Source organism: Somniosus microcephalus, chromosome 32 (genome assembly GCF_052327205.1).
Source record: "Somniosus microcephalus isolate GS21.2 chromosome 32, FLI_Smic_1.0, whole genome shotgun sequence".
Taxonomy (NCBI): Eukaryota; Metazoa; Chordata; class Chondrichthyes; order Squaliformes; family Somniosidae; genus Somniosus; species Somniosus microcephalus.
The window spans coordinates 14,314,911-14,340,905 of NC_141018.1; the positions used below are offsets into that span (position 1 = coordinate 14,314,911).

At 46.7% G+C, this 25,995-nt stretch overlaps 1 protein-coding gene across 1 annotated transcript; it reads left to right on the forward strand.

The window, feature by feature from the left end:
- Nucleotides 1-12,332: 12,332 nt before the first annotated feature.
- LOC147097278 (cellular retinoic acid-binding protein 1) lies at nucleotides 12,333-24,447 on the forward strand. Its single transcript, XM_085972097.1, has 4 exons — nucleotides 12,333-12,602; nucleotides 14,716-14,894; nucleotides 22,098-22,211; nucleotides 23,053-24,447. Exons 1-4 carry the CDS (start codon nucleotides 12,533-12,535, stop codon nucleotides 23,101-23,103), a joined length of 414 nt encoding a protein of 137 aa, XP_085828223.1. The 5' UTR covers nucleotides 12,333-12,532; the 3' UTR covers nucleotides 23,104-24,447.
- Nucleotides 24,448-25,995: the final 1,548 nt, after the last annotated feature.

Sequence of the window (25,995 nt, forward strand, 5' to 3'; positions counted from 1 at the left end):
AGGGGCGGGTCCTGGAAAGGGGAGGGCCCTGGATAGGGGAGGGTCCTGGAAAGGGGAGGGCCCCGGAAAGGGGAGGGTCCTGAAAAGGGGAGGGTCCTGGAAAGGGGAGGGTCCTGAAAATGGGAGGGTCCTGGAAAGGGGAGGGTCCCGGAAAGGGGAGGGTCCCGGATAGTGGAGGGTCCCGGAAAGGGGAGGGTCTTGGAAAGGGGAGGGTCCAGGAAAGAGGAGGGTCATGGAAAAGGGAGTGTCTCGGAAATGGGAGGGTCACAGAAAGGGGAGGGTCCTGGAAAGGAGAGGGTCCCAGAAAGGAGAGGGTCCCAGAAAGGGGAGGGTCTCAGAAATGGGAGGGTCCTGGAAATGGGAGGGTCAAGCTTGGTTTTAAGGAGGGTGTTAAAGGAGGAGAGAGGGGGAGAGGTTTAGCGAGGGAATTCCACCTGCAACATTGAGCTTCTACTTCCAGCATTCCAGCATTCCCTGGTTTCATGGTCAAATGGTCTGCACAGAGCGGGATTAAACGGAGTGTACTTAAACAGAGTGTTTTATTTGGGAATTTGGAAAGAGTGGGAATTCAGAGAAGAGGGGGAAGGAGTTGCTGCTTTTTGCCGACACTACTTGTAGTACTTTGTGTTAAGGTAGATATTTAATTTCAGTACCCTTAACTTAATCTAGATCAAGTAAGTAGTCAAGAAACTAAGTTATCTAATTTAATTAAATAAATCAAGGTCATATCGGGATGGCAGTGCAGGCGGTGTGTCGCAACTGCAGCATGTGGGAGTTTGTGGAGAGCACTGTGATCCCGGACAACCACGTTTGCAGTAAGTGCCTGAATCTTGAGGAACTTCAGCTCAGAGTTTTTGAGCTGGAGTCTGAGGTGCAGACATTGCGGGGCATCAGGGATGGGGAGAGTTACCTGGACACTCTATAGCCACCTCTTTCAAAAGGCTAGGATGCAGGCCATCAGGTCCAGGAGATGTATCGGCTTTCACTAAGTTAGGGTTAATTAATAACCTTGTAGTAAAGGGGCCTTTAGGGAAGAGTGACCATAATATGATAGAATTTTGTATTGAGTTTGAAAGTGATTTAGTTAAATCTGAAACTAGGGTCTTAAATCTAAACAAAGCAAACTACGTAGGTATGAGGGGCGAGTTGGCTAAGGTAGATCGGGAAACTACATTAAAAGGTATGACGGTAGGGAAGCAATGGCTAACATTTAAAGAATTAATACATAATTTACAACAAATATACATTCCTTTAAGGCACACAAACCCCACAGGAAAAAGTGGTCCAACCGTGGCTAACGAGAAGTTAACGATAGTATTAGATCAAAGGAAGAGGTTTATAATGTTGACAAAAAGAGTAGTAAGCCTGAGGATTGGGAGGATTTTAGAATTCAGCAAAGGAGGACCAAGAAATTGAAAAGAAAGGGAAAATAGAATATGAGAGTAAACTAGCAAGAGGCATAAAAACAGATTGTAAAAGCTTCTATAGGTATGTAAAAAGGAAAAGATTAGTGAAAGTAAATGTGGGTCCCTTACAGGCTGAGACGGGAGAAAATATAATGGGGAATAAGGAAATGGCAGAGAAATTAAACAAATACCTTGTGTCTGTCTTCACGGAAGAAGACGCAAAAATCTTCCCGGAAATAATGGAGAACCAAGGGTCTAGCGAGAATGAGGGACTGAAAGAATTAGTATTAGTAGAAAAATAGTACTGGAGAAATTAATGGGACTGAGAGCCAATAAATTCCCTGGACCTGATGGCCTACATCCTAGGGTTTTGAAAGAGGTGGCTATAGAGATAGTGGATGCGTTGGTTGTCATTTTCCAAAATTCCATAGATTCTAGAACGGTTCCCGCGGATTGGAAGGTAGCAAATGTAACCCCACTATTTAAGAGAGGAGGGAGAGAGAAAACGGGGAACTACAGACCAGTTAGCCTGACATCAGTAGTAGGGAAAATGCTAGATTCTATTAATAAGGATGTGGTAACAGGGCACTTAGACAATAATAATAGGGTTGGGCAGAGTCAACATGGATTTATGAAAGGGAAATCGTGTTTGACAAATCTATTAGAGTTTTTTGAGGTTGTAACTAGCAGAATAGATAAGGGGGAACCAGTGGATGTGGTGTATTTGGATTTTCAGAAGGCATTCGATAGGTGCTGCACAAGAGGTTATTAAAATTATGGCTCATGGGATCGGGGATAATATACGAGCATGGATTGAGGATTGGTTAACGGACAGAAAACAGAGAGTAGGAATAAACAGGTCATTTGTGGGTTGGCAGGCTGCAACTAGTGGGGTACCACAAGGATCAGTGCTTGGGCCTCAGCTATTCACAATCTACATCAATGATTTGGATGAGGGGACCAAATGTAATATATCCAAGTTTGCTGATGATACAAAGCTAGGTGGGAATGTAAGTTGTGAGGAGGATGCAAGGAGGCTTCAAGGGTATATAGACAGGCTAAGTCAGTGGGCAAGAACATGGCAAATGGAATATAATGTGGAGAAATGTGAAGTTATCCACTTTGGTAGGAAAAATAGAAAAGCAGAGTATTTTTTAAATGGTGAGAGTTTGGGAAATGTTGGTGTTCAGAGGGACCTGGGTGTCCTTGTACACGAATCACTGAAAGCTAACATGCAGGTACAGCAAGCAATTAGGAAAGCAAATGGTATGTTGGCCTTTATTACAAGAGGATTTGAGTATAAGAGTAAAGACGTCTTACTGCAATTATATAGGGCCCTGGTGAGACCACACCTGGAGTATTGTGTACAGCTTTGGTCTCCTTACCTAAGGAAGGATATACTTGCCATAGAGGGAGTGCAATGAAGGTTCACCAGACTGGTTCCTGGGATGGGGGGAATGTCCTATGAGGAGAGATTGAGTAGACTAGGCCTATATTCTCTAGAGTTTAGAAGAATGAGAGGTGACCTCATTGAAACATACAAAATTCTTACAGGGCTTGACAGGGTAGATGCAGGGAGGATGTTTCCCCTGGCTGGGGAGCCTAGAACCAGGGGTCACAGTCTCAGAATAAGGAGTCGGCCATTTAGGACTGAGATGAGGAGAAATTTCTTCACTCAGAGGGTGGTGAATCTTTGGAATTCTCTACCCCAGAGGGCTGTGGAGGCTCAGTCGTTGAGTATATTCAAGACAGAGATCGATAGATTTTTGGATATTAAGGGAATCAAAGGATATGGGGATAGTGCAGGAAAGTGGAGTTGAGGTAGAAGATCAGCCATGATCTTATTGAATGGCGGAGCAGGCTCGAAGGGCCAAAATGGCCGACTCCTGCTCCTATTTCTTATGTCCTTATGGTCAAAAGAGACAGTGGGTGTGAATTTCCGCTTCAGCACTCCTGGTGCATGCTGGGAGCAGATGTTCCGGAAATCGCACGCCTCCAGCCCGTGAATTTCTGGCCGTTAATTTCAATGGTCAGCAGCTCACGGGCCGAGGGGACTGAACTGTCCTAACCTGCCTCAGCCAGTACGTGTTAAACAGCAGTTGTTTACTGTGGGTAAATCTACGAAACCCGCAGCCCAGTGCTTGACTGCAGTGCCACAGGAAGGAAGGGAACTGGATTGTAGTCGCAAAGTGAGCACCACCCCTTTAATGATAGGGAGGTTATTACAGCTCCGATAGAAGCAACTACATTGACCCTGGGCTTAGGAAGCTCAGTTAGGAAGAAGTGTTAAGAAAGTTGGCTTGTTCCTTTGGAAAAAGAGAAGATGATTGAGGATTTCCAAAGTTAATCCCGATAAATTATTTATCGTGGGGGGAGGCGGGGGGAAGGATTCAAACACCAGAGGATACAAGTCAAAACTGAGGAAATTAGGAGTAAGAAGGAAAGTTGGAAACATTGCTTGCAGAACGGATTGGTAATGTGATGCTGGGCTCCCAATGTAGTTAGGGATACCAGGGCTAAAAGGGTTAAATTATGAGGACAGGTTGTACAGACTGGGCTTGTATTCCCTCGGGTTTAGAAGCTTAAGGGGTGATCTAATTGAGGTGTTTAAGATGATTAAAGGAGTTGACAGGGTAGATAGAGAGGAACTATTTCCTCTGGTGGGGGGAGTCCAGAACAAGGGAACATAACTTTAAAATTAGAGCCAGGCCGTTCAGGGGTGATGTCAGGACGCTGTTCTGCACACAAAGGGTAGTGGAAATCTGGAACTCACTCCCCCAGAAAGCTGTTGAGGCTGGAGGTCAATTGAAAATTTCAAAACTGAGATGAATAGATTTTTGTTAGGCAAGGGTGTTAAGGGTTACGGAACCAAGGCGGGTAGATGGAGTTAAGATACAGAACAGGCATGATCTCATTGAACAGGCCCGAGGGTCTGACTGGCCTCCTCCTGTTTCTATGTTCCTAAAATTGAAGGCAGAAGCCTGAGGCCTACGAAGCCCTTGAGGGGCTCGGCATGCCTCTATGTGCACTGGAGAGGAGACAGAGGCGATTTACGAGGATGTTGCCAGGCCTGGGGAATTTTAGCTATGAGGAAAGATTGAATAGGCTGTGGTTGTTTTCTTTGGAACAGAGAAGGCTGAGGGGAGACCTTACTGAGGTGTATAAAATTATGAGGGGGCCTAGATAGAGTGGACAGGAAGGACCTATTTCCCTTAGCAGTGAGGTCAATAACCAGGGGCCATAGATTTAAAGTAATTGGTAGATGATTAGAGGGGAGTTGAGGAGAACTTTTTCACCCAGAGGGTGGTGGGGTCTGGAACTCACTGCCTGAAAGGGTGGTAGAGGCAGAGACTCATCACATTTAAAAAGTACTTGGATATGCACTTGAAGAGCCGTAACCTACAAGGCTACGGACCCAGAGCTGGAAAGTGGGATTAGGCTGGGTAGCTCTTTTTCGACCGGCACAGACACGATGGACCGAATGACCTCCTTCTGTGCCATAAATTTCTATGATTCTATGATTTGGGTAGCAAGCAAAGAGGGAGTGTTAACTCCTGTTAAAGGCATACAATACACACCTTAAAGATTTAGGCCTGGATTTTTGGCAGCCAGAGACATCTATAATCTGGGCACAAACTAATTACTTAGATTAAAAGATTGGTGGAATTTTGGGAGTAAGTGTTTTACACGAGTAACTACAATATGCCCAAGGCTCCATGATTTTTTTTTATCTCGGCCCATAAAACAGGCCAAGCCCTCAACCCTCAAATGCGAGCATCCTCCAATTGGACTTGTTGGGAGAGTATCTTCACATTGCGACCGGGTTTTCAGGCACGGCCTGGGGGGTCACCATTGACCAGAGCTTAACTGGACCAGCCACATAAATACTGTGGCAACAAGAGCAGGTCAGAGGCTGGGTATTCTGTGGCGAGTGTCTCATCTCCTGACTCCCCAAAGCCTTTCCACCATCTACAAGGCACAAGTAAGGAGTGTGATGGAATTCTCTCCACTTGCCTGGATGAGTGCAGCTCCAACAACACTCAATAAGCTCGACACCATCCAGGACAGAACAGCCCACTTGATTGGCACCCCATCCACCACCTTAAACATTCACTCCCTCCACCACCGGCGCACCGTGGCTGCAGTGTGTACCATCTACAAGATGCACTGCAGCAACTCGCCAAGGCTTCTTCGGCAGCACCTCCCAAACCCGTGACCTCTTCCGCCTAGAAGGACAAGGGCAGCAGGCGCATGGGAACACTACCACCTCCAAGTTCCCCTCCAAGTCACACACCATCCTGACTTGAAAATATATCACCGTTCCTGGGTCAAAATCCTGGAACTCCCTCCCTGACAGCACTGTGGGAGCACCTTCACCACACGGACTGCAGCGGTTCAAGAAGGCGGCTCTGCACCACCTTCTCGAGGGCAACTAGGGATGGGCAATAAATGCTGGCCTTGCCAGCGACGCCCACATCCCATAAACAAATTTTAAAAAAGCCAGAAAGATAGTCATTCTTCTGATGTTTTATTCCAATCTTTTGAGAGTTTATTTTTCAAAATGACCCTCACTGAGACCTGCTCTGTATTTTTTGTTTCTTTTCATGGATTTTTAAGGAAAAGTCACATTAAAAATTCAAAAGCTTCCCCGATTGCAGGTTCTTGGACATGCCGTGCCTGATATGCATGAACGATGGCAGAATGAGTTGAAAATTAAAGTTTCATACTTAAAGAAGAAATATAGGAATAACTAGCACTCCTGCTAAAGGAATAACCTGCACTTCTATTCAAAGAAGAACCTATTTTACACAATTATAGGGCAAGGTTTCTGTTTAAAAGATATGATACAGGTGCAGGTTATTTTTTTTTAACCAAATAAAGCTATTTAATGATTTGAATAATATGGTAGATTAGCATAAAGAACAGGTATCAGAGTCACCCGGTGCCGACTCCTGTAGAATATTATGGGTGCTAAGTGGAACCATTTTGACGTGACCTTTATCACTAAAGGTGGATCAGCGTGAGTTACAGTAGAGAGTGGCAATGGTAGAATAACCTTCACGGAGCTGCAGTACCAGCAAAGAAAAGCTTCAGCTACCTGTGCTGTCATTTCATTCTCAGTGGTAGCAAAGAACACGTTGACTGTTATTCAACTTATCCTGTTAGTCATGAGCCTTAAATTAACTCCTGGGTGTGAGCAGCAGTGCACATTATTTTCTGCAGAGATATAGTCTCGCTGTCTATATTTATAGTGACATCCCTGGTTAACTATTAATGTTAACGTCATCACTGAGTGGAAATCATCCTGGCTGGAGCTCCGAAGCTGAAGAAACCATGCTTCCAACGTTAAAGGTTCCTGTACTTAATCGATAGGATGCTGAGTGCAATGTATGACCCAGTTTTCTTCACACGGAAGTAGCCTCTGAGGTCCTTATTGATGGAAAAGGAAATCTCGAGGACTGCCAGGAGGGATTTCAAAGAGCAGGCTGTTAAAGAGCAGTCACGTCAATCTCAATCTGGGAGCATGCTGTGCACAAATGGGCTTCATTAGCGCACAAACCTGAGGTAAAGTCATCAATCTAAGGCGGGCAAATGCAGGATCCCTTTCAAGACCCTTGATGTTTAAGGCGTCAGTAATGAATTAATACTTTGAGCAAGCGATGTGGTACAGATTTTCCTCTTCAGTGTCTAGGCCTAAGAGCTCGTCACAAACACGGTGATATGTTGCCAACGCCTTTCCCTCCGTTGAAACAAACGGTGGCTTTCCGGCCTAATTTACCACAGGCCCAACCTATCGGCTGAAGCCCTTACCTCCATGACACTGCCGAGAGAGATCTGACCCTGTTCTCTATTTGGATGGAGTCAGGGGTGCATTTTCTCAACTAACATCGTCTGGTGAGCAAGGGAAACCTGAGGAGAGCTTCACGGCCCCAAAGCTTAAGCGATCCACATCTCCGGAACGAAACGAGAACCACCGTCGTCTTCAGGGTCCACAGAATCCCAATCCTCCCCTCTCCCCGTTACAGTGTCCAGCTGTTTCCTACATCAGTCGAATGTCCCAGCCTCCATCACTCTTCCTGCTGCATGTTGGAGCTGTTGACCACCTTCTGTGTAAAGAAATACTTCCTGGCATCTGCCCTAAATATGCCCTTCACTTGTGACCTCTTGTCCTGTTGCACCAGTCTATCTGTGAAAGTATTGCTTCATGCCACCTTTCTCTATCCTATTCAGGTCCCACATACGTCTATAAGGCCCACTCTGAGATGTCCATTTTGAAGGTGAAAGACTCCCTGGCTCTTCCCTCAGTGCTCTCTATAACTGTCTTTAGGGATGGATGGCCTCCTTTTCTGGTGTGTCCAGCAAACTCCCGTTGATGATATTAGTGACTGAGCATTTAACAGGTTCATACTCTCTCTTTCTTTAAGTCGCTCCTTAAAACCTACCACTTTGACCAGGCTTTAGGTTCTCTGTCCTAATACTTCCTGATGTGGCTCGGTGTCAAATCTGTTTGATAATTCTCCTGTGCAGCACCTTGGGACGTTCTACTACCTTAAAGGGGCTATATAAATGCAAGTTGTTGTTGTTGCAATGCACTACAAGGAAAATGTATTGTTCTTCCGGTCAATTCAAGGGTCCAATAGATTGTTGGGAAACTGGCCCTGCAACAATCGGGAGAATGACAAGTAACAGAAGGCCCATTGAAATAAGGATCTGGTGAAAGGTCATCGAGCTGAAACGTTAACTCTGTTTCTCTCTCCACAGATGCTGCCTGACCTGCTGAGTGTTTCCGCCATTTATTTCCAGGTTTTATTTCAAATAAGCATCGTCTACTCTGCCAGAGAGGGAGAAGAAGCAGAAAAGCCGAGCCCTAGTTTTAGTTCAGTGACGGAGCGATGTTTCTGCAGTGTAACATGTTTCACTCACAGTGATCTTTCTCTTAATACTACACTACTATTTCAAATACTATTCGAAAAAGAGCAGGACAGTTCTCCCCGGTGTCCTGGCCAATATTTATCCCTCAATCAACATCGCTAAAACGGATTATCTGCTCATTATCACATTACTGTTTGTGGGAGCTTGCTGTGCGCAAACTGGCTGCCACGTTTCCTACATTACAACAGTGACTACATTTCAAAAAGTACTTCATTGGCTGTAAAGCACTTTGGGATGTCCTGAGGTGGTGAAAGGCGCTATATAAATGCAAGACTTTCATTTTTCTTTCTTTTAAAGGCAGGAGTCACTGTGTGCACAGCAAGATCCCACAAAGGGCCGTGAATGACAAAGGTGTTTGCAGCTGCTTGTTGACTGGGAGACCTCGCTGCTCCGGCCCCCGGCCCCCGCCACAGGGGACGCAGCATCTCCTTGGTGGACCCGAGCAGGCAGAGCGGGGGCCTCAGGGGTTAATGTCCCTCGGTGCCCAGGCCCCCGGTCATGAAAGGCACTATATAAATGCAAGTCTTCTGTCTTCCTTTCTAATGAGCCTGGGTAGTAAGAGTGGTTCGGGATGAAGGAACGCAAGGTCCATGATGGTGCGTGCCATTTTAAATTCATGGGTGGGAGATCGGGGGTGCTATTGCTGCCTGTGTTAACCCCACCTGATTGTCCTCTATGCCCAGCCACTCGGGTGATCCCTCAAGCCTAGGTCCGTAATCTGCTGTGTGCGGTTCTGCAAACCAATAATAAAGAGTTTCCCAAACACCGTTCCAGGACGACAGTGCTGGTTTTTAAAGATAATTTTGGATAAAAATACTCGGCTGTATATTATATGTATATATTCACCCAGAGAGTGGTGAACCTGTGGAATTCTCTACCACACAAGGCAGTTGAGGTTAACTTATTAAATATATTCAAGAAGGAGTTAGATATATTTCTTAAGGCTAAAGGGATCAAGGGATATGGGGAGAAAGCAGGGACAGGGTACTGAATTTGGATGATCAGCCATGATCTCATTGAATGGCGGAACGGGCTCGAGGGGCCGAATGGCCGACTCCTGCTCCTATCTTCTATGTTTCTATGTTTCTATACATAATAGAGCATACTAATAAATTAATTTAGAAAGTGCTCCAATCAGTGAAAATCAGTAGAAACCGTGGGACGTTCTCTCTCAGTTTACATGGGTTTGCTGTTACGATCAACATACAATTAACACAGATCCGCCCTGTTGTTTCCCTCTTTTCCACTTTGTGATTACTTGAGAACATTCATGGCCACCTTGGTGTGATTTTACTTCATTTCCCGAATGCTTAAAGTTAGCAGCGGAACTTATTTAGAGTCAAGCTGGGAATAATTCCTGGCAGCGAATGTCTTTTGCTCTCGAGCAGGTCAGAAGACGCGCGATTGATTGCTTTCACCGAGGGGTGGGTAGGAGGGCTGGATGATCGACTAAAATCCAGCCTGCTCTTCAATCAATAAATGCACAGCGCCAACCTCCAGCCTTATTATTTGCAGCTTAAGTAAATTTGTTAAGGGGAAACCCAGGCCCCGAGCCTCATCTGTACGGCTCCGACTCTTCTGTTGCAAAATAATTTACAGCCATTCTGGTAGATTGATGAGCTTGATCAAGAGCCTTGATCCTGCCTGGGGGAGTAGGCAGGTCAGAAAGCATGATCAATAATCGCACAAACCCACATCCAGCCCATTGTTTACAGCCTGTGATTTAATCTTACACTCAAAACTTAATAATACGCATCGCACCGGTTTAAAAAAATTGCGTCCTTTCCTTCACATGTCCTTTAGGGAAGGAAACCTGGCGTCCTTACCCGGTCTGGGCCTACATGTGACTCCAGTCCCCACACCAAGGCGCTTGACTCTTAACTGCCCTCCGAAGTGGCCTAGCAAGCCGTTCAGTTCAAGAACCACCTTCTCGGGGCATCTAGTGACGAGCAATAAATGCCGGCCTTGCCAGCGATGCCCACACCCCGAGAATGACTAAAAGAAAAAATATTTGAGCCAAGCAAGACCAATAGGCACAATCACCTCACGTATTATCTGGTCGTGATCACAGTTTTTTTTAAAATTTGTTTATGGGATATGGGCGTCGCTGGCAATGCCAGCATTTATTGCCCATCCCTAGTTGCCCTTGAGAAGGTGGTGGTGAGCCACCTTCTTGAACCACTGCAGTCCGTGTGGTGATCGTACTCCCACAGTGCTGTTAGGGAGGGAGTTCCAGGATTTTGACCCAGCAATGATGAAGGATCGACAATATACTAAATTAGGATGGTGTGTGACTTGGAGGGGAACTTGGAGGTGGTGGTGTTCCCATGCGCCTGCTGCCCTTGTCCTTCTAGGTGGTAGAGGTCGTGGGTTTGGGAGGTGCTGCCGAAGAAGCCTTGGCGAGTTGCTGCAGTGCGTCTTGTAGATGGTACACACTGCAGCCACGGTGCACCGGTGGTGGAGGGAGTGAATGTTTAAGGTGGTGGATGGGGTGCCAATCAAGCGGGCTGCTTTGTCCTGGATGGTGTCGAGCTTCTTGAGTGAAAGTGGTTAAAGTGACAGCAGTCTATGTAGGGCCAAGATGGCTGGATCCGGAACCGGTGGTGGATTGGTGTGAATGGGGGGGGCGAAGGAGGGCAGAGCTGGGAGAGTGCTGGCACATCGGGCTGGAGGAGGCTGCGGGGGCAGGATGGGCATGGGTTTATGGGAAGATGTGTAACTGAGAACAAGGATAATTGCAGAGGAGCAGTGAGTGAGGGGCCTGCAGCTCTCCCCATCCCGGAGTGAAGGGAGGACCGGGAACACGGTAGATTAGAGACCGATGATGGCGATAAGCTGGGACGCAGGGCTGGAGATGAACACAACAGAGGGATTCAAAAATAAAGACAGTGGGGGGGGGGGATGTTTTGGCGATATTGGATGTTAACGTATCACCCAATTCTCAATGTGTCAGCTGTGGCTCAGTGGGCAGCACACTCGCCTCTGAGTCAGAAGGTTGTGGGTTCAAGTCCCACTCCATGGAACTTGAGCACAACAATCTAGGCTGACACTCCCAGTGAAGTACTGAGGGAGTGCTGCACTGTTGGAGGTGCCGTCTTTCAGATGAGACATTAAACCGAAGTCCCGTCCGCTCTCACAGGTGGATGTAAAAGATCCTATGGCACTATTTCAATCTGACATTATTCTCTGACTATATAAGCTGTGTCTTTATGCATTTCTCCACTTCACCTGACGAAGGAGCAGCGCTCCGAAAGCTTGTGATTTCAAATAAAGCTGTTGGACTATAACCTGGTGTTGTGTAACTTCTCACATATTTCAAAGAAGAACAGGGAGGTAGTTCCGATGAACTGGCCAATATTTATCCCTCAATCAACATCACAAGAACAGATTAACTGGTCATTATCACATTGCTGTTTGTGGGAGCTTGCTTTGCACAAATTGGCTGTCGCATTTCCTACATTACCACAGTGACTACACTTCAAAAAGTATTTAATTGGCTGTAAAGTGCTTTGGGACGTCCGGTGGTCGTGAAAGGCGCTATAGAAATGTAATCAGGAGAAGGGGGTGTAACGACCAGCCTATCCGATATCGCCCATCTCACATTATCGGCAAAGGTTAAAACTGGCCAAGCAGGTCTTTGACTGGGGGGGGTGGTGGGGGCTGGTTGCCAACGGAGGTTGGCGAGGACGAGGGTGATTGGTGAGCGGGACGGGGTATCTGGGGGCAACAGGCTGCTGCAGAGAGAGAGAGAGAGGCGTCCCTCTGACTGAGAGAGGGGGAAGAGGAGGGGGGGGGCCTGCCCGAGCGGTGGTTCAGGCAGGGCGACGGTGCCTTTAATTGTCTCACACGACCAACAAACTCCCAGCGGATTGTTTTTTTTGGGTTGTTGTTGTTGAAAGCAGCAAGAGGCCGCGTCACAGGCTGGATCCCCCCGTCCACCCAGCCAGACATAAAGACACAGAGGGGAGGGGGGGGGCGGTGGGGGGCTGGTGGCTTTAAATGTCAGGTTGCAGCTGGCTGGGTTTGGACTCGGGGAGCAAGCACGCTGTGTGATTCAGAGCGGAGACCAGTCACGCAATGAGCAGGAAGGTTTGACAGGCAGCAGCTGAGAGCGGCCAGTGTACAAGAGCTGGTTCTACAGAGAGTCCCTCCCAGGCACAGCACCGAGCATCCGTGGCTAAACTCGCAGGAAAATGCCCAACTTTGCCGGCACTTGGAAGATGAGAAGCAGCGAGAATTTTGATGAGCTGTTGAAAGTACTGGGTAAGGCTGATTTGTTTTAACCCTGTTCCGATGATCCCTCTCTCGAGTTGCTTGTTGCTGAATTGCACGGTACAGATGCACAGGGATCGAGCTGGCAGCTGTCTTTCAGGCTGAATCTTGATCCAATGCTCGCTTTGTATTTTTGTTTTAACATTTTCTTCCAACAGGGGAAAAACCCCATCCATCCATGGGCGACTGAACAATCGGTTCATTTTTCCTAAACTGGAATAGGCAACACGATTCTGACAAAACCGAAGCGGCATCATCAATAAATAAAGCTTGTTGCTTGTGGCTCCTTTAATTCTGCTCTATAATATACACATTTTCCAGGAATCGTTCATTGCACTTTCGAGAAATGACTCTGAAAAACTTAGCCCTCCAAAGGGTTTGGTCCCAGAGTACATGACTTTGCACTGATTCATGTGCCCTTTGTACATTCAATAGTCGGTGTTGTCTATAAGTAACTGGATGGGAGGAGTCCCTTCTCTCAGGTCGAGTTATCTTCTCCAGCAGAACGTTCGATCAGTCACCTTAACATCAGTGGTAGGAAAAATAATGGAATCCCTACTAAAGGAGAAAATAGAAGAACATCTAGAAACCAAAAATATAATAATGAATAGTCAGCATGGATTTCAAAAGGGAAAGTCTTGCTTGACCAACCTCACTGAATTCTTTGAAGAGGTAACAGAGAGAGTAGACAAGGGTAATGCAGTAGATGTAATTTATCTAGATTTTCAAAAGGCCTTCAATAAGGTACCCCATAATACTGATGAACAAGGTCAGAGAATGCGGAGTCAGGGGACAAGTAGCAGAATGGATTGCTGGCTGGCTTCAAGACAGAAAGCGGAGAGTAGGGGTAAAAGCTATTCACAGTGGCAGAAGGTGGCATTCCACAAGGATCAGTGCTGGGACCACTGCTGTTCACAATTTACATTCACGATTTAGACTTTGGAATCAAAAAATCAATTTCTAAATTTGCGGATGACACCAAATTGGGCGGGATAGTCAATGCTGAGGAGACTGCAACAAGTTACAGGAGGGCATTAAGAAACTGTCAGAATGGGCATATAATTGGCAAATGAAATTCAACACAGATAAATGTGAGGTATTACATTTTGGTAGGAAGAATAGGGAGGTCACTTATTATTTGGAGGGTGTGAGTCTGGGTGGGGTAGAGGAACAAAGGGATCTCGGAGTACAAATACACAGATCACTAAAAGTTGTGACACAGGTTAGCAAGGCCATAAAAAAAGCAAACCAAGCACTAGGGTTTATTTCTAGAGGTATAGAATTGAAAAGTAGGGAAGTTATGCTAAACCTGTATCGAACCTTGGTTAGACCACACTTAGCGTACTGCGTACAGTTCTGGTCGCCATATTATAAAAAGGATATAGAGGCACTGGAGAGGGTGCAGAGAAGATTTACAAGGATGATACCAGAAATGCGAGGTAGTACATATCAGGAAAGGGTGAAAAGGCTGGGTCTCTTTTCTCTTGAAAAACGAAGGCTGAGGGATGACCTAATAGAGGTCTTTAAAATTATGAAAGGTTTTGATAGAGTGGATACAGAGAGAATGTTTCCACTTGTGGGGAACAGCATAACTAGAGGCCATCAATATAAGATAGTCACCAAGAAATCCAATCGGGAATTCAGGAGAAACTTCTTTACCCAGAGAGTGGTGAGAATGTGGAACTCGCTACCACAGGGAGTGGTTGAAGCGAATAGTATCGATACATTTAAGGGGAGGCTGGACAAGCATATGAGGGAGAAGGGAATAGAGGGTTATGCTGATAGATTTAGACGAGGAAAGACGGGAGGAGGCTCGTGTGGAGCATAAACGCCGGCATGGACTGGTTGGGCCGAATGGTCTGTTTCTGTGCCGTATATCCTGTGTAATCCTATGTGTTGTGAGCTGGTTATTGTTCACCGCAAATTATGTTTAGTTCTTGGAACAGAAAAGATTGGTAGCCATTCTCCTGGAGATAAAGAAGTGAAGAATAAAAGCCATCAAATGAACTGTGACCTCCCGATGTAAGTCTGTCACAGTGTATTTTTTGGGACTATTTGGTCTGCTGTGATCGGACTCCTTCATTATCTGCATGTTACCGTCCAGGGGTCAATGCAATGCTGAGGAAAGTGGCGGTGGCGGCAGCATCCAAACCGCTGGTGGAAATCAGGCAGGACGGGGACCAGTTCTACATCAAGACCTCCACCACCGTCAGGACCACTGAGATCAACTTTAAGATAGACGAGGAGTTCGAAGAGGAGACGGTGGACGGGCGAAAATGCAAGGTGACGTGAAAATTTACAGTCTACCAGGACTTCAAAGTGGGGTCACTTCTTTTCTGTCCTTAAAAAAAATAAAATGAATGAGGCAATAATGTGAATTAAGCCAGATAAATAAGACAGAAAAATGGGAATTTACTGCTTTCAAAAAATGTAATTAGCAGCTAATTTCACTTTGAATTTAAAGGATTAGACAGCATATTGAAGAGTCACAGAGTGGATTAAACATTTCCTTGTTTCTGGAGCAAGATTTTCAGAATAAAATGCAGTATAACTGGCAGTGAGAAGGATTTTCCAACACTAAATAAAAAAGGAGATGGCAGACAGTAAGGGATGGGGAGACATGCTACAATGAGACACACACTGACATCGAGTGTGGGTGGCTCCCTGTGGTGACTGCAAAAGCGAATAGTGACTAATTCATCATTAGCTGGCACATTGCTTGGCCAGTTTACTTTATATTAAGTTAATGATGCTGTCGATAACTCACTTCCCAGTAACGTCTGAGCATCCCTTGAACGGACAGCATTAAAATAGACGAGCTGACCTCCTGTGGCTTGGAGGAAAATGGGGGGGGGGGGGGATGGAAAGAAATGTTTTCTCTCTCTCCTGCTAGTGCATTGTTTGCCTCTCCTGTCTGTTGCTGCTCACCCGGCACTCTGCATGACTGTTACACGCTTGGTTGCTTGTAGGTGTTGCTAGTTGATGTGTTTTTTTTTTATTCGTTCACGGGATGTGGACATCACTGGCAAGCCCAGCATTTATTGCCCATTCCCTTTGAGTGGCTTGCTAGAAGTCAACCACATTGCTGTGGGTCTGGAGTCACATAGGCCAGACCAGGTAAGGACGGCAGATTTCCTTCCCTAAAGGACATTAGTGAACCAGGTGGGGTTTTTACGACAATCCGATAGTTTCATGGTCACACATTATTGATACTAGCCTTTATTCCCAATTTATTTAATTCACTGAATTTAAGTTCCCCAGCTACTGTGGTGGGTTTATGAACTACTTGCCTCTGGATTATTAGTCCAGGCCTCTGGATTACTAGTCCAGTAACATTACCACTATGCTACCGTTTCCGTTGTCACTGTTTCCGTGGCAGAGGGTGAGGTCAGCTGTAGTCCAAACATTATCAAGTAGTGGCCGGTGACTTGAACTCCCAGTGTGAGCAACACTGGCTCTTGACATAAGATGAGGTGAAGGTGAACAAGAAAGCAAGAAAGACTTGCATTTATATAGCGCCTTCCATGACCACAAGGATGTCCCAAAGCACTTTACAGCCAACGAAGAACGTTATTGTTGTGCAGTCCAGTGTTCGCCATAATTCTTTGGGGGTGCACGACCCCTTTAAGGGGCTGCGCGGCCCATTCACAGTTTTGTGCGCAAAATTTAACATTGAAAAAGCCGGGCTGCGCAGGACCGGCAGAGAGCCACGCGGCCGCACAGCTTAGAGGGAACATTGGTGCAGTCACTGTTGTAATGTAGAAAACGCAGCAGCCAATTTGCGCACAGCAAGCTCCCACAAATGTGATAATGACCAGATAATCTGTTGTATTTTGTGATGTTGATTGAGGGATAAATATTGGTCAGGACACCGGGGAGAACTCCCCTGCTCTTCTTTGATGCAGTGGCCATGGGATCTTTTACGTCCACCCGAGAGGGAAAACGGGGCCGCGGTTTAATGTCCCATCTGAAAGACAGCACCTCCGACAGTGCAGCACCCCCTCAGTACCGCACTGGAGTGCCAGCCTAGATTATGTGCTCAAGTCTCTGGAGAGGGGTTTGAACCAACAATCTTCTGACTCAGAGGCGAGATTTCAACTTTGGGTCATTTTTACCAGTCATTTTGTGGGGTGGGGGGGGTGGGGAGGGGAAGCAGCCAGTTGTGATTGGGAGAGTTTGTGCACAGCAGTTGGGGTGGGGGAGTATGCTGGCTGGGGGGAAAAGCACAGTCAAGCCCCCTGGGTCAGGTTGGATGGCGCAAGCTGAGAGGCTGAACATTGGGTCAAAGTCTAGCAGGGCTTGGCTGGGGGGATGGTGTTGGACGTGGAGCAGGGAGGCTGGGCAGACAATCAGCCCTGGAGTGGCTGCTACTCAGTCTGGCATTAAACCTGGCCACTGGATGACAGGAATAGAGGTTTTTTAAAATTCGTTCCTGGGATGTAGGCGTCGCTGGCGAGGCCAGCATTTATTGCCCATCCCTAATTGCCCTGGAGAAGGTGGTGGTGAGCCGCCTTCTTGAACCGCTGCAGTCCGTGTGGTGAAGGTGCTCCCACAGTGCTGTTAGGGAGGGAGTTCCAGGATTTTGACCCAGTGACGATGAAGGAACGGCGATATACTTCCAAGTCAGGATGGTGTGTGACTTGGAGGGGAACTTGGAGGTGGTGGTGTTCCCATGTGCCTGCTGCCCTTGTCCTTCTAGGTGGAAGAGGTCGCGGGTTTGGGAGGTGCTGCCGAAGAAGCCTTGGCGAGTTGCTGCAATGCATCTTGTAGATGGTACACAATGCAGCCACGGTACGCCGGTGGTGGAGGGAGTGAATGTTTAAGGTGGTGGATGGGGTGCCCAATCAAGCGGGCTGCTTTGTCCTGGATGGTGTCGAGCTTCTTGAGTGTTGTTGGAGCTGCACTCATCCAGGCAGGTGGAGAGTATTCCATCACACTCCTGGCTTGTGCCTTGTAGATGTAACAGCAACAGAGAAGTCTTTACCAGAGCACTGCGGGCAATGCAGTGACACTACCAGAAACAATAAGGAGGGGTTTTTGTGATCACTTGACTAATCAGATTGTACAAATGAATGGAAAGATGCAGACTGACAGCAACATTTTAAAATATATAGGTCAATGGGGAGGGACAATAGAGTAGAGAGATGGAGGGGCAAGTCTGAGAATATTACTTCTAACAGATATACTGAGACAAAGCACAACACGAGTTTCAGACAAATCTTTGTTTGATTCAAGTGTTCAACTTTAATCTGCCAATCCCTGATTTCAATATCACCAAATACTTAGAGTCATAGAGTCATAACGCCTCAGGAGGAGGCCATTCGGCCCGTCGAGTCCGTGCCGGCTCTCTGTAGAGCAATCCAGTCAGTCCCATTCCCCCCCTCTATCCCCGTAGCCCTGCAAGTTTATTTCCCTCAAGTGCCTATCCAGTCTCCCCTTGAAAACACTGAATGTCTCCGCTTCCACCACACTCGGCAGCGAGTTCCAGGTCCTCACCACCAGCTGCGTGAAAAAGTTTTTCCTCACATCCCCCCTCACTTCTGCCAAATGCCCCTCTCATCGATGGACAGTAGCACATAGACTGTGACCATATAACGTGCAGCAGGACTCCCAGAGTCTCTCAACTCACCCTCTCGTCACTCGCTGCGACTTTACTAAAGGACTTGAGATCAGACAAGGGCGGCAGTGATTGGGTTTTTTTTGGTGCTTATCCATATTAATTCCTCCTCCTCCCCAATGGGTTGGTAAAGCAATGGTCTGAAGTGAGGCTGTTCATGTCTGTGTTAGAGCCCTGGATTATTGCTCACATTGGGAGTCGCTGACTCCTTTGGATGAAGTTTTCACATCCGTCTACAACAAGACGAGCGATGGTGAAATATTGTTACACTCATAACTGAGCGGTTTATATATTTGCTGTACAAATGACGGACAGCTCCTGCTAAATCTAGGCTGGATGAGGATTTGGTTCTGCCAAGCCACGACTTTAATAAGAAGGTGCAATGGCCATGTATTCTAGGAACTTTCAAGCTTCTAATTAGGTATAGCTAACCTTCCCAGGGCAAGGTTAGCTGCTGTCACTGTGCACTGAGGCCTGGGTACGGTCAGGAGGAAAGGCTTAGCTCTATAGGCAAGCTCTAGGAAAGGGCCACCACCCTAGGCCTCTGGGGGAAGAGGGTGGGGGAAACCTATTGAATAGATTTCCAACAGAATAAGGGCCATTTTATAATTAAGTTTATGTATTTTTTTGTGAATTATATTTGGCAGTTGTATATAATTGGCCGGCTGAGGGAAAGCCAAGCCGCTCAGAGAAATCAAAAAGAAAATTGTCTCAACGACTTGATTGGTTTGTTTTGTGGCGGTTGCCGACACTGGATTGGGAGCTGTGGGGGTGGGGGGAATTGAGCAACTTGATTGGTTGGTGTGATTTGGGTTGCTCGTTCCTCACTGGCAGTGGAAGATTTTCCTACCAGTCAAGCCACAATCAGAGTTCAGCAAAGCAGCAAGGTTAACATAAGAACATAAGAAATAAGAGCAGGAGTAGGCCTGATGGCCCCTCGAGCCTGCTCCACCATTCAATAAGATCACGGCTGATCATCGACCTCAACTCCACTTTCCCGCCCCATCTCCATATCCCTTGATTCCCCTAGAGTCCAAAAATCTATCTCAGCTTTGAATATACTCAAAGACTCAGCACTAACAAAACAGGTAGAGGCTGTTTATCTACTTAAAGTGTAATGAGTGTGATGCGTGAGTGTGACACCGTGAGTGTGATGCCCTGGGTGTGACAGATATGTACTTGAAAAGGAAAAGTATTGCCGGGCTGAGGGGAAAGAGCAGGGGGAGTGGGACTAATTGGCCAGCTCTTTCAAAGAGCCAGCACAGGCACGATGGGCCGAATGGCTTCCTTCTGTACTAACATAAGAATTAGGAGCAGGATTCGGCCCCTCGAGCCTGCTCCGCCATTCACAGAATCACAGAAACCCCACAGTGCAGATAGAGGCCATTTCGGCCCATCGAGCCTGTGCTGGCTCTTTGAAAGAGCTGGCCAATTAGTCCCACTCCCACACATATCCCACCCGATTCTCGTAACCCCTACACCAACACATATCCCACCCTATCCCCGTAACCCCATGTATTTAATCCCCCTAACACTAAGGGTCAATTTATCATAGCCAATCAACCTAACCCGCACATCTTTGGACTGTGGGAGGAAACCGGACCACCCGGAGGAAACCCACGCAAACACGGGGAGAATGTGCAAACTCCACACAGACAGTCGCCCGAGGCCGGATTCGAACCCGGGTCCCTGGCGCTGTGAGGCAACAGTGCTAACCACTATGCCACCGTGCTAACCACTATGCCACCGATTCAATAAGATCATGGCTGATCTTCGACCTCAACTCCACTTTCTTGCCCAATTCTAAGATGTATGATGTATGATTCTAAGATGTAGAACAAGCTGCCGATTCGCTATCCTGTTTTACCGTACAAAGTCCAAACGACCCCCTTAGAATCTTAAACCATGTAGAGATGAGCACTGACACCCAGCTTAATGACAGTGACAAATGGAATTAAATGTGTTTTTCTACCTGTGTTTCCATTTGATATTTTTCTTATCTCCCTGGCGAATCTCTTCTACACAAGCTTCCAGTTTAAAGATAGAAGGGGTAAATTTATGAAATCGCGTTCCCACCATGGAGCACCGTTCCTCCGGGGGGCACACATTGAGAATTTTGGGTGCACAGTATTCCATCCATCGCCCCCGTCGGGAATCCGTAACAGGAATTTGGAAGTGAGGATCAGGAATTCAAGTGTGCACTCCCAAAGATTCCCTGGCTGTGAATCATGAAGAGCGCACGCCCGGACTTCTGAGTCCCAATCCCCGATAAATGAGTCAGAATTCCTGATCAGTGCACCACTCATTCTCCAAGCCAGTTGGTCTGATTGTGCCATTCACACTTAAAAAAAAATCCCCCAGTCAGAAATAAATAAAATAATGGCTATTCGGTATTAGCCTTGGCTCCGTGGTAGCACTCTCACCATCTCAGCCCACACCTGTTGCTGTGAATAATGATGCAAATGAGCTTCTGAGAATCGAGTGTTATTGGTACTTGACCTCTTCTGACAGGATTAGCAGCAGTTCTAAATCATTTGGACATGTCTTCAACCTGAAGATCACAATCGGCCCCGCCACTTTATCGATTCCGCAGCAAAATGGTCAAATAGGGACATTGCCGCTTATTGGGGACAGTTCAGTAATTCTGTATTTGTAATTTTAAAAATATATTGGCAACGTTACATGGCAGTATTTATTGTCCGTCCCTAGTGGCCCTGAGGGCATTAAAGGTCAACCACGTTGTGTGCGACTGGAGTCACGTGTAGGCCAGGCCTCTTCCCTGAAGGACGTTAGTGAGCCAGTTGGGTTTTTATGACAATCCGGCCATCTTCATGGTCATTTTTCCCGACGCCAGCCACAAACGACCAGATTATCAAATTCAGTTTCACAACTTGCCATTGTGGGATTTGAACGCCTAACCTCTGGGGTGCTGGATTGGGGGGAACAGTCTTGAGGGGGGTGAATGGCCTACTCATGTTCCTATACTAGTTCGGGACTATAACCACTCGACTACTGTGCACTCAGATTGATTTTTATTTCAAAGTTATGACAATCAAATCACTTGTATATATTTTATCGCCTGAGCAATATCTAACGAGCGAGAAACAAAACAACAACAACAACAACTTGTATTTATATAGCGCCTTTAACGTAGTAAAACATCCCAAGTTGCTGCACAGGAGTATTTTAAGACAAAAAACTTGACACCGATCCACATAAATTAGGTGACCAAAAGCTTGGTCAAAGAGGTTGGTTTTAAGGAGCGTCTTAAAGGAGGAAAGAGAGGTAGCGAGGCGGAGAGGTTTAGGCAGGGAATTCCAGAGCTTAGGGCCTAGGCAACAGAAGCCACAAAGAAAACATAGAACATAGAAAATGTAGAAAAATAGGAGCAGGAGTAGGCCATTTGGGCCTTCGAGCCTGCTCTGCCATTCAATATGATCATGGCTGATCCTCTACCTCAATACCATATTCCTGCTCTCTCCCCATACCCCTTGATGCCTTTTGCGTCTAGAAATCTATCTATCTCCTTCTTAAATATATTCAGTGACTTGGCCTCCACAGCCTTCTGTGGTAGAGAATTCTACCAATGGTTGAGCGATTATCATCAGGGATGCCCAAGAGGGCAGAATTAGAGGAGCGCAGATATCTCAGAGGGATTGTGGGGCTGAAGGAGTTTACAGAGATAGGGAGGGGCGAGGCCATGGAGGGATTTGAAAACAAGGATGAGAATTTTGAAATCGAGGCGCTGATTAACCGGGAGCCAATGCAGGTCAGCGAGCACACTGGGGAGCTTTGTATAGAATGGGTTTATCTCCGTGTGTTCTGCCGCTGGGATCTCTTACTGTCCTTGTTCATCCTTTTTCTTGCAGAGTCTTCCCAACTGGGAAAGTGAGAATAAAATCTACTGCAAGCAAACTCTTCTTAATGGAAGTGGACCTAAAACACACTGGACACGGGAATTGGTGAACAATGAATTAATCCTGGTAGGTGATTACGATTTTCTTATTAACTCCACCGTCAGAGGAAGTAACATTCAGTAACAATGGGGCTGATTTTACAAGGACCACTGGCTGGGACACCAGCACTCCTTTTGATATCCCATTCATTCATGTTGCGCAGTGGACCCGCGATTACTCTCGTATGTATGGCCAGTGAGAAGTCACGATGTGTGCAGTCTGCGGTTGACCCTCCGCGCTGTTCGCGCACTCTCAGATAATCAGCCCCAATGTTTCTCAGGATCATTGTTAGTCTTAGCGCAGTGGGTGGCACTCTCGCCTCTGAGGCAGAAGGCTATGGGTTCAGCTCCCAGTCCAGAGCCTCGAGCACATAATCCAGGCTGAAATTTTAGCCCGGTACTGAGGGAGCGTTGCACTGTCGGGAGCTGCTGTCTTTTAGATGAGACGTTAAACCAAGGCCCCATCTGCCCCCTCAGGTGGATGTAAAAGATCCCATGGCACTATTTGAAGAAGAGCAGAGGAGTTATCCCCGGTGTCCTGGACAGTATTTATCCCTCAATCAATATCGCTTTATCTGGTCATTGTCACATTGCTGTTTGTGGGAGCTTGCTGTGCACAAATTGGTTGTCACGTTTCCCACATTACAACAGCGGCCACACTTCAAAAATACTTCATTGGCTGTAAAGTGCTCTGGGCTGCCCCGTGGTTGTGAAAGGCGCTATAGAAATGCAAGTCTTTATTTCTTTTTTAAAAGTTTCTTTCACAGCTGAATACAAATCTGACATTGCATATTCTTTAAAGTAAGTACAGGCCCCGGAGTGAGCTGCTATGAATGATAAAAAAATACTTGTCTTTTCTTTCATTCCAGACGCTGGTTGCTAATGACGTCGTGTGTACGAGGGTCTACGTTAAAGAGTAACTGCACCGACACCCCGTCTTTTTAATATGGGGGAAACCCATTCACCGCAGAATCATCTCCTATCACATGATGTGCGCATGACGGTGTATCCCAGTTACTGATAACTAACGGCGACATTCCAAGTTTTAAATTAGTGTTGTAGAGTTTTATTTTAATGTCGGGAGATCCCTTTGATGTCTGTAATAGTGAAGGTGTAAATCATCCGAGGTTTATTAAGCGTCTCTGTTTTCACTCGGTCTTGTACACTTTTGTACTTCTGATGTAGAACTGTCAAGCACCTAACTGTCCCTGCGAGTTTATCACTTAGTAAAATTGTTGGGTGCGTTTCTGTATTTCGTTGAAGCGGAATTGGATATGTTCATTCGCAAAAGCTGAATGCAACTGGACATAAACAAAATGAATTGGAGAATAAAATCAAAAAGAAAAGAAGTGTTCAAGGCGTATTTGTCACTTTCATTTTTAAAAAGTCTAATTTGGTTTTATGATTTGTTGTCTCGTGTCACCTGTACACCTGTCTGTTGGGCAGAAGGATCGTCAATTCATTGGGTTACCATTTGGGGCCAAGAGATCATCCTTTCATTGGCCACTGTGGGGGTCAAGAGATCATCCTTTCATTAGCTATTGATGGGCAGAGAGATCATCCTTTCATTGGGCCAATATTGGGGTCAAGAGATCATCCTTTCATTGAGCCATTGTGGGCAGGGAGGTGAGTGGCCCCATGGCCAGTGGCCAGTGGCAAGTGATCAGGGACCTGGATCTGCTGCCTGTGCTCACCTTGCGCCACGTGTGATCCTCCAGCTGGCTGCTTAGGTCGGTCAAAAGTGGTTTTGCTCCAAACTTTTATTTTAATATGTTAATATATGGAAATGAGATCTAAATAAGCAGAGATGGGATTTCCCTCAATTTTCTCCCTGGCAATGTGCTGTGCATTCAGATCGCCCAAGTAAAATGGCCAAGGAAAGTCTGGCACCTTCTGGGCTGACAGCAAGTCAGTGTCTACGGAACGGGGGCAACTGAATCTTTCCCTGGAGCTTATGTGAAAGTGATGTTTGGGTTTGTGAGGACAGAATCTCATTGTTCTTTTGGAAGTTAACCATCCAGGAGGCATTGCCAGTAAAACACTGTATGGCAGGTTATCATAGAGAACTTCAGCCAACTTCCACATCACCCAATGTATTAACCCTCCTCCCCACGTGTGCACAGTACTGTGGCCCAGTGCACTTCCGACAACACTGGCCTCTGCACAAACCCAACTATCAGGGACTCCAAACGATGAAACAGTCTACTCTTAATTCAAATTTGCTTAAATCAAATGATCTTGTAATTAAATTTTTTAAGCACGAACCTAACTGTGCTGTGTTATTTATGTCGTTTCATTCAAATCATTGGATAATTCTAATGTTTTTAGCACAAAAACTGACATTGAAGAGTTCCGTGTATGTGTGGCTGGTGTTTCCCTTTGGTGACTGTACGTCGCACCTGACCTTGTGCTCCTTCTTGGGGCTCCCCTAGTGGTTGTAGGTGACGGGCTCATGGATGTCCTCTTGGGATTGAGGTGGCCCTTTCCTCCTGGTGCTGGGTTGGCTGACTTGGCCCTTGTGCTGCATTCTGACGCACATATCGGCCAACATCGCTAAGACAGACTATCTGGTCATTTATCTCATTGCTGGTTGTGGCAGCTTGCTGTGCCCAAATTGGCTGCCGCGTTTCCTGCATCACAACAGTGACTACACTCCATCGGCTGTGAAGAGCTGGCGGCCGTTCTGAGGCCGTGAAAGGCGCTGTAGAAATGCAAGCTGTTACCTTTGCCTTTTCCGTTATCCCTTTTTGGTTCCATTCCTTTCATGTGTCGCTATGGGTCTGCTCCGGACCCCGGCTGACTGGAGGGCCTGTGAAGGTTGTGGTGTTAAAGCTGAAGAAGTTCCAAAACCAGATAGTGTGCACTGATCTCCAGCAGCAACCAGAAGGCCCGGAGCTCCGCGGTCTGTCACTCAGCTGCAGGGGCTGACATTTCCTGCCCCTTCCTCTGGCTCTAGGCCCTGCCAGAGAGGGTGGGTAGTCCTCTGCCTCAGGCCATATTAAAGGCTCTTGGGCATGGACAGGGGCAGAGCCCTTCGGGTGTGCTGTCCCCATCCATCGCCAGGTAGAGGACAGGGGTCAGAATAATCTGCTCTACAATTTCTTATCGCACTGTGTAGTAGAAACCCCACTTAGCATCATACAGCACAGAAGGAAGCCAGTTGGCTCTCTGTGCCAGCTCTTTGAAAGAGCTCTCCAATTAGTCCCACTCCCCCGCTCGCTCTCCATAGCCCTGCAAAGTTTTCCTTTTCAAGTGTATCTCCGATTCTCCATTGAAAGTTACTATTCAATCTGCTTCCACCGCCCTTTCAGGAAGCACATTCCAAGTCATGACAACTTGCTGCGTAAAATAAAACTGTCCTCATCTCCCCAAAGGTCACAGTTCTGAGACCTTAAATGCCTCAACAAACCTCCTCAAAAACGCCTCTAACAGTGCAACATTCCATCAGCATTGGATTGGAGTGCCCACCTAGATTACATGCTGAGAATGGGTCTTGAACCCGCATCCTTCGGACCCACAGGCTACTAACTGAGCCAAGCTGACACTTGTAGATTATGCCGTCAGCTGACGCCTACCAGACAGCGTCCAAACTCTATTCCCTATACAAATATTCGACTGACAGACCTACTTTCACATGAATAATGAAATGTGGTCATTTTTAACAACCCCTCTGGCTCGGGTTGCCTCCCCCCCTCCAACAGCCCCACTCGGTCAAACAGCCTTTTTTATCCTTCTCCAATATTTTTATAACTGATAATCCTGGAGTTCTCCAGAGCAGACCTGGAGGGTTGGCAACCCAACTTCTGGGGCGA